Source organism: Cuculus canorus, chromosome 11 (genome assembly GCF_017976375.1).
Source record: "Cuculus canorus isolate bCucCan1 chromosome 11, bCucCan1.pri, whole genome shotgun sequence".
Classification (NCBI taxonomy): Eukaryota; Metazoa; Chordata; class Aves; order Cuculiformes; family Cuculidae; genus Cuculus; species Cuculus canorus.
The window spans coordinates 22,663,799-22,677,450 of NC_071411.1; the positions used below are offsets into that span (position 1 = coordinate 22,663,799).

Below are 13,652 nucleotides of genomic sequence, written 5' to 3' on the forward strand. Positions count from 1 at the left end.
CAGTAGAAAGCATCCTGAGAGCAGTTTCTACAGGACAATTACAATTAATGTTTTCTATTGTTATATTCTAAGTTAAAAATGCAGAAAAGAGAGATTAGAGGAGAGCTGGTAAAGCTTTACTCACCTAATACTTTCGAATTTTTCAATGAGGGTGTTGACTCCTGCTGATATTGTTATTTCTTCTTCTCCAGGCACTAAGCTCTCTTGATGACTTGGGATCAGCTGGCAAAGGTCGAGAAGGTGCAGGAGGAATTCTTTCCTGCCCAGGTTTGAGATGGACAGGCTTAGGAGGTACCTAACACAAGAGATGAGCAAAAAGGGGATGATCAATCTCCATCTTCTTTATCCTAGCTGGAACAAAATCCAAGCACTCAGTGTGGAACAAAGAACATCCCTTCCTTCACTGGCCTTGATAAACTGCCCCAATGCAGCCCCAAAGTGTCTCTTACACAAAAGCGCACTGCTCTATGCTAGAGAAAAACGACAGGCTGCTGTTTTGTATTTCTACAGCCATATCAGACACGTCAATGAACAGAGCGGTTCACAGAACCTCATCGCTTCCTTGTTACTAAACAGGATGCACAGCCTCACTCACTTGGGTTTTTGCAAAACGTGCTCACCATCTCCATCACACTGACGCCTGTCCCCTCCCAATGACTTTTCAACACTCGGGTACTCTGTTGAATCTCTTACACTGGGGAGGTGTGGGGAGAAAAAAACCCCAACCCAACCTAAAATCAAACCACCAAATACCAAACCCCACCATGGATTTCAGTGCTTTGTGCTTTCTTGATCGAAAATGCCACAGGCAGAACTTTTTCTTCCTTTCGTTCTCCCTCCCCCATCTCTTCTGTGGTGTGGGCTTCATAAGTTTCCTTCCTCTTTTGGCTCTACATTGCATTATATACGATATAAATAAAACACTCGCTCTATGAACGTACATATTCTCCTTAAGGATTCACTAGGAGGTGAGGGGACAAAGTTTAATACAGTATTTTTAAAACATGTAATGTAAATGAAATGTAATTTTAAAGAATTTATTCAGACTTTCTATTGATCGCAGAAGGTCAACGGCTTTGAAAATGCGCAAGCAGTAACCCATGGCAACAGGTTCACGTACTGTTATAGTTTCATACAGCAAAAGCAACCTCACAAACCCAACACAGGCAAACCTGACACTGGAAGGCAGGAAAACCAACCTGCGCCAATTCCTCCCAGCACGCATGTTACTTGAAGCTGCACTGCCAAGTGTCTCCTGCGCTCTGGACTATCCAAAGAATTCACACATGAAATGAGGAAACTCTAAATACGTATTTTATGAAACATTTTCAAGAACAATTGATTGGAAGTATTTCCATTTTTAAATGGTCCATATGGCATATCAGCATAATGTGATTAACACTGTAATGGAGCTTTAATTAGCAACTGTTCTGAATAGAATGTCAGAGTTACTTTATTTAGCTGGCTAAACTGAGGCACATGCACCTGAAGACCCAGTTCTCCTTGTTCCTGCTTGGCAGAAGGCTCTGCATCTGTTCCGAGCTTATCAGGGAGGGCAGGAATAGGACGAGAGGAACAAGTTTACAGACGAAAGAGAGGAGATTGAGATGAGATCTGAGGGAGAAATGTTTTCCCATGAGGGTGGGGAGGCCCTGGCCCAGGTTGCCCAGAGCAGTGGGTGCTGCCCCATCCCTGGAGGGGTTCAAGGCCAGGTTGGATGGGGCTTGGAGCCCCTGATCCAGTGGGAGGTGTCCCTGCCCATGGCAGGAGAGGGAACTGGGTGGGCTTTGAGGTCCCTCCTAGCCCAAACCATTCAATGATTCTATGATCAGCTCAGATGCATCCCCTGCTCCAGCTATGGATGTTCGCTGTCTGAGGGCACAGATGAAGCACGTTTAAAGAGTTTCTGAACTCTGAGTAGATGTCAGATTTTAAACTACCCTACACTGCCAGCTTTATTTCATCACCAAAGAATAATATCAAATCTTCTAAGGATCTGAGCTTTAATGGGACTCTTGGTAATAAAAGGACTAATGTGTCCTGTCTCCTAAAAGATCTGGAATTCCTGTCTTAAAACAAAGGTGTTCCATTTCAATTTTGAAAAGAGCGCCACAAAACTAACCTTACACAGCAGGAACAGATAAGCAGAGAAAGAAAATCACCTGGCACAGAAAGGAGATGGGGAAGCGCTCTCTTGTGTACGCCGGCTTTTCACTTGCATGCAGCATAATCAGTGAGTGCCCGGCCACATTTTCTCCTTGCAAGAACAAAACAACCTAAAAAAAGTATCCAAGCAACCATCTGGCTCATCCGGCCAGAAAAGACTCTTCACAGAGTCATAGAATCATTTATTTTGACAGTTTCATTTTCCTAGAGAGCCATGATGTGTTCTCCTTTCTTTACTGTATACGCAGCCCATCCAGTAACAGAAGACCAATGAACTCCACCGGGGGAAAAGGCACTGCAAACCTACAGTCAACTGAAGCGAAGACAAAAAAACTGTGCCATCTTCTCTTCCTTGCCAAGTACTGGACATATTGGTCTCTACTATCATATATAAGCTAACCGCAGACACTTTGTAAAAGTAGTTTTATTATAAAGAAGCAAAGTGAAATAACCAAATTATTTCACAGATAATCATGAGATGGTTTGGGTCGGACGAGACATCAAAGCCTATCCTGTTCCAACCCCCTGCTATGGGCAGGGACACTTCCCACTGGATCAGGGTGCCTCCAAGCCCCATCCAACCTGGCCTTGAACACCTCCAGGGATGGGGCAGCCACCACTGCTCTGGGCCAACCTGGGCCAGGGCCTCCCCACTCCCACAGTAAACCGTTTCATTCTAAGATCTCATCCCAATCTCCCCTCTTTCAGCTTTAAACCATTCCCCCTCACCCTGTCCCTACACTCCCTGATCAAGACCCCCTCCCCAGCTTTCCTGGAGTCCCCTTTCAGTACTGGAAGCTGCTCTAAGGTCTCCCTGGAGAAGGACCTCCCTTTTCTCCAGGCTGAACAACCCCAACTTCCCTCAGCCTGTCCTCGGATGGGAAGTGCTTCAGCCCTTGGATCATCTCCGTTGCCTCCTCTGGACTCACTCCAACAGATCACGTCCTTCCTGTGCTGAGGACTCCAGTACTGGATGGGAGGGCTTCAGGTTGGGGGTCTCATGAGGGGTAGAATCCCCTTCCTTGCCCTACTGCTGGTCCAACTGCTTTGGATGCATGACAAAATTTATGACAAAGAAGCGTCTTTCAGGAAGACAAACAGCAAGATCCAGAACGCTGAGTGAGTTAAAGCTTTGGCCAAGCTGTCTTGGTCTTGTTACACGGGGTGGTCTGACTTTCCAGTATTGGGTGTCACGCAACAGTCTCTCATGGGAATTTTCATAGGAATTCCTGTTTCTTCTTGGACTACTTTATACAGTAACATCAAGAGGCTCAACAAAGTGAGTTCTGTCAATAAATGTATTAGCGTGAGTAACTAGCGAAGAAGGCATTTTCCCTTCATGTGTTTATTTCACCTCATTAATAGATTTCATCCTTTTCTGAACATTGCCCAGCTAGTGAGATACTCAGACTGGTTTGGTTCTAACCTTACAGCTGTCATGGGAGGAGGTAGTGTGGATATGTGTGAGCCCCAGAAAGAATAAGCAGCTCCTGTCTCAGTGCTGGAAATGGATTGTACTGATCAACTTGGATAACTGGTAAACACGATTCCAATCAAGCTAAGTTGGTTCTCTCCAACGTTCTGAAATCCTTATGTATAGAAACCAGGCTACATCCTCAGCACTTGGAAAACAGTGCAACAGAAAAGAGGTCTATATCAGTTGAATTAGTTCTATTCCTCACTGAACAGACACTCCTGCTACTCCTTTTTATTGTTGGGATTAAACATCATTTGTGGAGTTGTCCACCTAATCGCAGACAACTGATACATCAAGGTAAACGCTCCATGAAAATCCAGACTCCATGAGAGGTTTCAAGCATGAAGTAGTAGAGTAAGTTAACATTTAAGGTCTACTTCCAGAATGAGAAAACCCAATGCTTTCTTTGCAGTTTGAGGCTTTCTTTGCTTTCATTTGGCACTGGAATCAGGAGCGGGCGGTGGTGCAGAGACTCGGTTTGTACAACACGCCCAAATGGCTCTGTTCTTTCTCGCACGTGAAGATGATTGTCTACCTCAGGGACACACGGCTTAAAAAAAATCTGGTTTATGAACTTAGTATGTTCTGCAGGCTCATCCTCCTCTGTTCCAAATGCCTCTCAAACAATATATGCTTCTGCATCAGCAATTACCTTAATGCAAGCCACTCATTACAGACAACATCTGAACCAGGATGGTGGCAGTGAAGGCACTTGACAAACTGACAGAGACAACACAGCATTTCACTGATGGCTTACAATGAAAACAACTTATCCTCCTTACAAGAAATTTACCGCAGTCTTTTTTTAGCATTAACAAGTTTTAGGAAGAAAAGCCCCAGGAGACCAGCATACCTGCCCGGAGATCAGCTGGAACATCCTTCTTCCTGGCTCGTCTTCCACCATACCTTGGGATTGCCATCTATTTGGCTCTGAGTAGCCCACGTGCTACTCTCACATAGAACCATAGAATCATGGAATCGTGTGGGTTGGAAGAAACCTCAAAGCCCACCTGGTTCCAACACCCTGCCATGGGCGGGGACACATCCCACGGCATCAGGTTGCTCAACGCCACATCCAACCTGGCCTTGAACACCTCCAGGGATGGGGCAGCCACAACTGCTCTGGGCAACCTGGGCCAGGGACACCTCATCCCCACTGAAAAACATTTCTTCCTAAGACCTCACCTCAACCTACCCTCCTTCAGCTGAAAACCACCCCCCTCGTTCTGTCCCTGCACTCCCTGATCAACAGGCCCTCCCAGGTTTCCTGGAGCCCCTTTCAGTATGGGAAGCTGCTCTAAGCTCTCCCCTCTCAAAGGCTTTCCCAAGAGGTTCTCCAACGTTGGATAAAATGGAGAGGAGAAAATCTTACCAGAGGTACTTGAACCTTAGAACATAAAAAGAACCCCTTCGCTGTGACTTAGAATTAAATCAGTTCATGAAACCCTTGACACTTCCCATGTGACAGACACTTGCACAGTCGCTAGCAGGACAGAGCCACTTGCCTTGGGGTTTCTGTAGAGGATGCATTTTGCGCCAGCGGAGGTTTGGTTTTGGGGCTTCCTTCCAGTTTGATGGATACATTGTGCTGGGCTGATGTGCTGCAGTTCCCCACAGGCTTCCAATGCCGGATTGGAGTCAATGTGACATTTGATTTGAAAAGGAGAACAAGGGCAACCTGAGGAAAGGGGAAAAAAAATCAGTATTTATCGCGTTCTATTAATCCTGAAGAAAATCTCTACTACTTCTAGAAGCACTAGATCACCCATCCACATTCGGAGGTAGAAGATGGGTGATTCACTCACAAGTTATTATACAATATATCCAGCCCTAATGGTCATGTCAAACTAGCTGACTGGTAAGACAGACAGCACGCCTGTAATTCTATCTTTAATTAATTACTTATTTGTTAACTATGGACTCCCCAAAATGAAAGATTATACACAAAAAAATAAAAACCATTTCAGAAGGATTTCTCCAAACAGAACACAAGTGCCCCAGCACATCACATGGTGTTATTTAGTAAAATACACCTACGTAACAGTGAGTTAGAAATGTGTCCTTTTCTGGGGAATAGGTACAAGCACCATTCCTGCAGGCGACCCAAGCATTCAGTCTGCATTTCACTGCTGCTATTATTTCTCCTTACATAGAACACTAACATTCCTTCAAACACCTTCAGTCTAGAATGCCATTAAGATATGATCCAATGGGAAAAAAGAGAAAGAAGTGATTAGTGTGTTTGTCTTTTAATTTTACATTCTTGATTAATTTCTGTAGGCACTGGGGAGATAAACCCACAGATCATACACTGGACTTTGTGGTTTTTGATTACAGATATTTTGGACTTGCGGCAAGCCCGCAGCTGCATTAAACCGCCACAGCAGCTCCACCAGTGTGCCAGGAGAAGGCACAACAAACAGGAGTTTTAAAAAGGACTGTGATTTTAAAATTGCTGCATGCGAACACCTGCACGCATACACCTCCAGCAGTTCTGTGGAGCAGAAAACTACAAAAGTAGACATTTGAACACTAATCCATAAAAAAATGGCAAAGAAAAACACAACAACTATTCTTTCTGTATTCCCACTTTAAAACAGATGAGCTGGAATTACCAGCATCTGGCTGGAGCGACAGATGACCTGTATCACACGGAAAGCATTCATCTGAATTGGGAGAACCCTCCCGCTTCCTGTGATATGTTCAAGAACAACACCTGCTTCTGCCTAGACTTCTATTAAGATCAAAAACCTGAACTGACAAACACCTCCATCCACATCAACTAAATTACCCAGGGTTTATACTAATAGCATTAAATCAGGATGAGACCTTTTGAATAAAGACTTTGCAATCCGACCTGCAGAGACCGCTTGGGAAGATGAACTGGGGGCTGCCCTCCAAATGCAGGTATTTCCACAACAATACAGATTTATTTTTTTAAAAGAACCACAATTAAAGTGAATTTTGCTGACAAGAAAATATTCAGATGGCACAAATCTATTTACTGATCTCTGACACCCAAATACACAAGCCTTGAATTCCAGCTGCCAGTCGTTGCTGTGGAACCTTCGTTAACATTTCTACCATAAAATCAGCTTTTCAGCCGATTTGAAAGCAACTATTAAACTATCCTGCCAGCTGAAATCAGGAATTTACAAGTGCTATGTTTTATTCAAATACAGTTTCATTTATCACGAAAACGCAGTGAAAGCAGAGTGGAATATTAGAGCAGATTAACAGATTCTTGCAAACACATCATCACGGAAAGCACTTAAGCCCATGTCTGAGCTGTGGTAACCCAAGAGCTCCCTGGGACAGCAACTGCAGTGCCGAGAGGGGCCACCTTTGTAGGGAAAGGACTGACATTTCTTCCTTTTTAACAGTGGCTCAGCATGGCGAGAAATTAAGGGAAAAGCTCTAATTCTAGAAAATAAAACAGGGCAGGATATCAGAAAGTGTCCTTCAGCAGGTAAACCAACACCTGCAAATGGAAGGCTTTCCAGCAATGACACCTCCCACTGGATCAGGGGCTCCAAGCCCCATCCAACCTGGCCTGGAACCCCTCCAGGGATGGGGCAGCCAACACTGCTCTGGGAAACCTGGGCCAGGGCCTCCCCCACCCTCACAGCAAAACATTTCTTCCTAGGATCTCATCTCAATCTCCCCTCTTTCTGCTCAAAACTGTTACCCCTCATCCCTATCCCTGCACTCCCTGATCAGGAGCCCCTCCCAGCTTTCCTGGAGCCCCTTTCAGTACTGAAAGGTGCTCTAAGGTCACACACAGCCTTCTCTTCTCCTGACTGTCCTCGAATGGGAGGTGCTCCAGCCCTGGATCATCTCTGTGGCCTCCACTAGAATCACTCATTATGTTTGAAAACATCATCTTAATCTCCCTTCTTTCAGCTTTAAACCCTTCCCCCTCATCCTGTCCCTACACTCCCTGATCCAGAGCCCCCCCCCCCCCCCCCGCCTCAGCTTTCCTGGAGCCTCCTTCAGTACTGGAAGCTGCTCTAAGGTCTCCTCTGAGCCTTTTCTTCCCAAGGCTGAAGAACCCCACCTCTCTCAGCCTGTCCTCAGATGGGAGGTGGTCCAGCCCTCGGATCATCACTGTGGCCTCCTCTAGAATCATTCATTATGTTTGAAAGCAATTGAGAGTCTGGTGTGCGTGGTAATTCTACATCCCAGGAGATGTGTAACACTTACCTGTGTTCCAGCAGAGACCCCCACATTTTTTCTTATTTGCCTCCAGCTATAAGACAACCAAAACTAAAGAAGACCAGCTCCCGTCGCAGCTCTCATTTCACAGCATAAAACGCCGTGCTCACAGGAACTGACCTCCCCCACCTCGCTTCCTACCACCAGCGGGTTGGGTGACTCAAAGAACAGAAACGTGGCAATTGCCAGCGGAGAAGCTTCCAAAGTTACAGGAGGCTGCTGCGTGGCTGCAGAAAAAAAGCTCTTTGGTTTTATGTTTCAGATTCTTCAGGAGCACAACACACAGTATGGGGACAGCTCGGAAGCCTGAATGTTTCTGAAGTAGGAAGGAAGAGAATGCTAGCTCTGTTTAAAAAGCCTTCTGCTTAGATGCAGGTCAATGTGAATGCAGGAGCAGTCAGGAATAGCAGGGATGGGCCACAGACACCAAAAAAATCCCACTGCTCTAAAGGCTGCTTTACAAGTCCCCTGGGAAGTGAAGGGCCCAAGTGCAGAATCCCCTTCCTCACCTGCTGGTCCCACTGCTTTGGATGCAGCCCAGAACACATTTGACTTTCTGGGCTGCAAGCGCCCATTACTTTGAGCTTCTCACCCACCAACACCCGAAGTCCTTCTCCTCAGGGCTGCTCCCAATCCATTCTCCACCCATGCTGTAGTTGTGCTTGGGATTGCCCTGACTCAGGTGCAGCACATTGTCCTCAGCCTTGTGGAAACTCCATAGGGTTCTCATAGCCCCACCTCTCCAGCCTGTTCAGGTCCCTCTGGATCCATCCCTTCAGTCCAGAGTGTCGGCTGCACACACAGCTTGGTGTCATCAGTGAACTTGCTGAGGGTGCCCTCAATCCCACTGTCCATGTCTCCAACAAAGATGTTAAACACCACCAGTCCCAAAACTGACAGCTGTGGAACACCACTTGTCCCCAGCCTCCACTTGGACATTGAGCCATTGACCACAACCCTTTGAGTGCAATCATCCAGTCAATTCCTTGTACACCAAGTGGCCCATTTGTCAAACCCACGTCTCTCCAATTCAAAGACCAGAATGTGGTGTGGGGCAGTGTTAGACTCTTTTCATAAAAGACCATTCAGATATTCCACATTTTGCCAGAGTAAGAATGACAATGTCTGCCAAAATGGAATACAGGACCAAATCAACTCTCTGCCGACAGAGAAAATTTAAAAAACCTTCCAGGAGAAAAAAGACAGAATCCAGCATGGAGTCTATGGGAATTAATTTCTCTATAGCCAAAAAAAAGTGGTATTTATTATTTTATTATGATTTTATAGCAGGCTACCAAGCCAACCTTCATGGAAAATGCAGCAAAGGGAAGAAAACAGCAGCTGTATGGGAGCGAGGACCAGCTCTTGGCCCTGGGGATGCCGGAGGGGCTATAGGAGTGGAAGCAGCAACCAGAAAAGTATTAAAGAGAATAAAAGCATGTTCACTTAAAAGGAAAATGAGAAAGAACCCAAAATAAACCACCGCAGAATACCTTCCCCATCAGTCCTGACAATAAGCGCATTAAATACCCAAAACAAAAATACATTTTCTTTCCCTGTACGGAACAGGATGCAGTGCTGCAGGCAGTGATCACTCACCTCCATCTTCTGAGGTTATTAGTGACGGGGAAAAAAAACACTGTTGTCTTCTTAAACCAAGTTGAGCCTCTGCTCCCACCACACAGACATTGTGGCCCTGGCTGGTCACACTGCCCAGCTCTGGCCTCCTTCAGCCACTGGAGCCACCCCAGATGTCGGGGGGCACACCAAAACCTCTCTGTCCAAAGGCACTCATCTCCTCCCCTGTCCCAGGGACACCTCCCAGCCCCACACAGTGCATTCTAAGGATGAGGGGCAGCAGGGAAGCAGCTCCTTGCTGTGCACTTCCGTTCTCCAAGCACTGGATGCAGGTCAGTGCCAGGAGTGGAAGACTCTGTATGTAATTACGTCTTGGCTAGTAAACCTGTAATTGAATTTAATTGAAACTCTGTTTGAGTTTAGGTGGATGCTAATGGATTGGTTTTGTTTGGGGGCTTTTTAAAACTATCCATGTGTGCTCTCCCTTGTGGCTTCATCCAAATATTTTTATTTCTAGCTCAGATCTCTGTTCCTGTGTCCGCAATGCAGCTACCTGACCTCCAACAACAAACTGGAAAGTCACCGACCTGGCCAATGTCCTCACCAAAATGTGTGCTAGTCTGTGTTGGCCAAGCGGCAGCTCTCAAAGCTACTGTGTGACAAACCTGTAGCAAAGGAATTCTTTCTTATTTTGCTTATATATTGTAGCCCCATGGAGAATATCAGTCTGTACTTAGCGTTCATCTCCATGGCTGACTGACACAGGCACTCATCAGTAATTATGTCAGTGCAACAACATGCCCATCGCAGCCCAGAATCTGGATGCCCCATCCAGGGAGGTATTCAAGGCCAGGTTGGATGGGACTTTGAGCAACCTAATACAGTGGGAGGTGTCCCTGCCCATGGCAGGGGGGTGGAACTGGATGGGCTTTGAGGTCCCCTCCAATCCAACCCATTATATGATTATTATTTTAACCCAGACTCATAACCATTCAGTGATGTCATTTGGGGGGAACAGTCAGCTGAATGTTTCCTCAAATGGATGAGTTTTTAGTAGCCTTTACTACTATTATTTTGTTAAATTATAAAAGATGTGCCTTACAGTTGAGGCGACCTGATGCCCACTATCCCCTAGTGTTACTGAATGCCTCTATGAAGAGCAGGGGAGCAGGGAGCGTAGATTTTCAGAAAACTACAGATAAATTTCAGAGTTGACTTATGTGAGAATAACCTCCACCACTGGAGCAAGAGATTAAACATAGCTCTTTAAATTGAAAATATTGCCTGCAACCCCTGCATAAATGTCACTTGAGTCTTGGAATTATATTTCTGAAGTTTGGGACCAGATCTGGTAAGACATGTCCAAATTAATCATAGAATCATAGAATGGTTTAAGTTGCAAGGGACCACAAATCCCATTGAGTTCCAACCCACCTGCCATGGGCAGAGACACCTCCTACTGGATCAGGGGCTCCAAGCCCCATCCAACCTGGCCTGGAACCCCTCCAGGGATGGGGCAGCCAACACTGCTCCGGGAAACCTGGGCCAGGGCCTCCCCACCCTCACAGCAAAACATTTCTTCCTAGGATCTCATCTCAATCTCCCCTCTTTCTGCTCAAAACTGTTACCCCTCATCCTATCCCTGCACTCCCTGATCAGGAGCCCCTCCCCAGCTTTCCTGGAGCCCCTTTCAGTACTGGAAGCTATTCTAAGCTCTCCCACAGCCTTCTCTTCTCCAGGCTGTCCTCGAAAGGGAGGTGCTCCAGCCCTCGGATCATCTCTGCTGCCTCCTCTGGACTTCCTCCAACAGCTCCATGTCCTTCCTGTACTGAGGACTCCAGAACTGAACACAGGGCTCCAGGTGGGATCTCACCAGAGCAGAGTGGAGCAGAGGGGCAGACCCTTCCTCGCCTTGCTGGTCATACTGCTTTGGATGTCAGTTCAAAGTGCCGTCTCACCCCTGAGAAGGGACTCTCTGGTTATTAACTCAGTTTGGCTGTGGTCTCCATATTTAGCCTAGATGTTCTGTGCACCACAGAAAGATGCTCACACAGATACCATCCCTGGTCGTCATGAAGGGAACACCCTGTATAAAATTAGGCTGAATTCCTACACACAAAGTCCTCAGACACCAGCAGAAATGGCTCAGAGGGCTGAAGGCATACACAGTTCCAACTACAAACGAATTTTCCTCGTGGATTTCCTAAGTTAAAGCTACAATTCTCTCTACCTGACAACCTCAGAGCCTTTGCTGATATCAGACGCCTGCACTAGGGCCTCTCCCCTGAGAAGATGCACGCACTGGCACTCCAAGATGCAGGCAGCACTTTTATCCAGCATCCCTGATGACTCCCTCTTAGATGGGGACAGAGCTTTCTCTTTTTTTGCTGTTTTTCTCTCAACAGTTAACAGGTTATTCATTATGATGAGAGAGTCTTGATTTCTAACTAGACTGATTATGCAAATGGAATAACATATTTGAAGCTAATAAGACTCCCAGGATTTCCTATCCGTACTGCCTCAGCACAGGAACCATACCTCCAGATCCATTCACCACTGTGAGAACATAATAGAGATTTTGTACCAGTTCGACACAAATTATCCCCGCCAATGCAAATTTGATTTGCTCCTTTCAGATTACCTCAGTGGATCGAGTTCCTGTCGGGGGGGATTCAGTCCCAGAAGGGGCAGAGCTGCAATTCCTACGACTGGTTTTGAGGTGGGAAGAAAAACAAGGAAAAAATGAGAAGCATGACGCCGCCCGCCTTCCAGTGATTTAGAAGACTATGCTACCCCAACGTGAGAACCAGCCAGATGCCAGTCTCTATTACAGTTTTCATTTACAATTCTATCATTGCAAAAGGCTTCAGATGCTTCATTTCTCCTTTTTTCATTAAATTGTTTTGATAATGACAGAAGCACCACATCAGACTCTCACACTGCTCAGCTGCTGTGCTTGTGAATCTCCTTAATGGAACACGTGGCAATGAGTAAACTCTCGTTGTCCAACACGGACAGTAAATTATCCTTTCCTTCAAACTAATGACAACAGAATGCATAAAATCACAGAATCATGGAATGGTTTGAGTTGGAAGGGACCTTAAAGATCATCTAACTCCAACCCTTCCGTCACAGGCAAGGACACCTCCCACTGGATCAGGGTGCTCAAGGCCCCATCCAACCTGACCTTGAACACCTCCAGGGATGGGGCAGCCACAGCTTCCCTGGGCAACCTGGGCCAGGACCTCACTGCCCTCAACGTAAAGAATTTTCTCCTAATGTCTAGTCTAAATCTTCCCCCCTCCAATTTGAAGTCATTCTCCCTCATCCTATCACTCCATGCCTTTGTAAAAAGTCCCTCCTCAGCTTTCTTCTACCCCTTCAGGTACTGGAAGGTCACTATATGATCTCCTTGGAGCTTTCTCTTTTCGAGGCTGAACAACCCCAACTCTCTCAGCGTGTCCTCAAACAGGAGGTGCTCCAGTCTCCAGATCATCTCTGCGGCCTTCTCTGGACTCGCTCCAACATCCTCATGTCCTTCCTGTGCTGAGGACTCCAGAACCGAACACAGGGCTCCAGGTGGGGTCACACCTGAGTGGAGCAGAGGGGCAGAACCCCCTCCCTCACCTGCTCGTCCCATGGCTTTGGCTTTCTGGGCTGCAAGCACATGTTGCTGCCTCACATTGATCTTCTCCTCCAACAGCATCCCAAGTCCTTCTCCTCAGGGCTGCTCCCAATCCATTTTCTGCTCAACCTGTGTTTGTGCTTGGGATTGCCCTGACCCAAGTGCACGACTTCATGCTTGGCTTTGTTGAACTCTGTGAGGTTCTCACAGCCCCACCTCTCCAGACTGTCCAGGTCCCTCTGGTGCCATCCATTCCTTTCAGTGTGTCAACAGCACACAATCCAGTTTGGTGTCATCAGGAAACTGGCTGAGGATGCAGTTATTGCCATTAATAACTCCTCACCTGAAGTTTGCTGTCTTTACAGAAAATGAACAAGCCCCAGAGCCTCTGAGGTTGGAAGGGGCTTCTGGAGATCATCCAGATCAACCCCACGACACAGAGCAGGGTCCCACGGAGCCGGCTGCACAGGACCTGGTCGGACTGTCTCCAGCAATGGACACATATATACTGGTCTGGCATCTACAATAAGAATTTTTGTTTTTTCCAATTTAATACAAGTGTAATGAAAAAACAATGTAAATGGTTCTTTC

The 13,652-nt window shown here is 46.5% G+C and overlaps 1 protein-coding gene across 1 annotated transcript in view; it reads right to left on the minus strand.

The window, feature by feature from the left end:
* FGD3 (FYVE, RhoGEF and PH domain containing 3) overlaps nucleotides 1-13,652 on the minus strand; it is a 120,207-nt gene that overhangs the window by 51,285 nt on the left and 55,270 nt on the right. Inside the window, 4 exon segments of the mRNA XM_054076500.1 lie at nucleotides 124-201; nucleotides 203-297; nucleotides 5,152-5,176; nucleotides 5,179-5,321. Coding sequence (XP_053932475.1) covers nucleotides 124-201; nucleotides 203-297; nucleotides 5,152-5,176; nucleotides 5,179-5,321 — 341 coding nt within the window.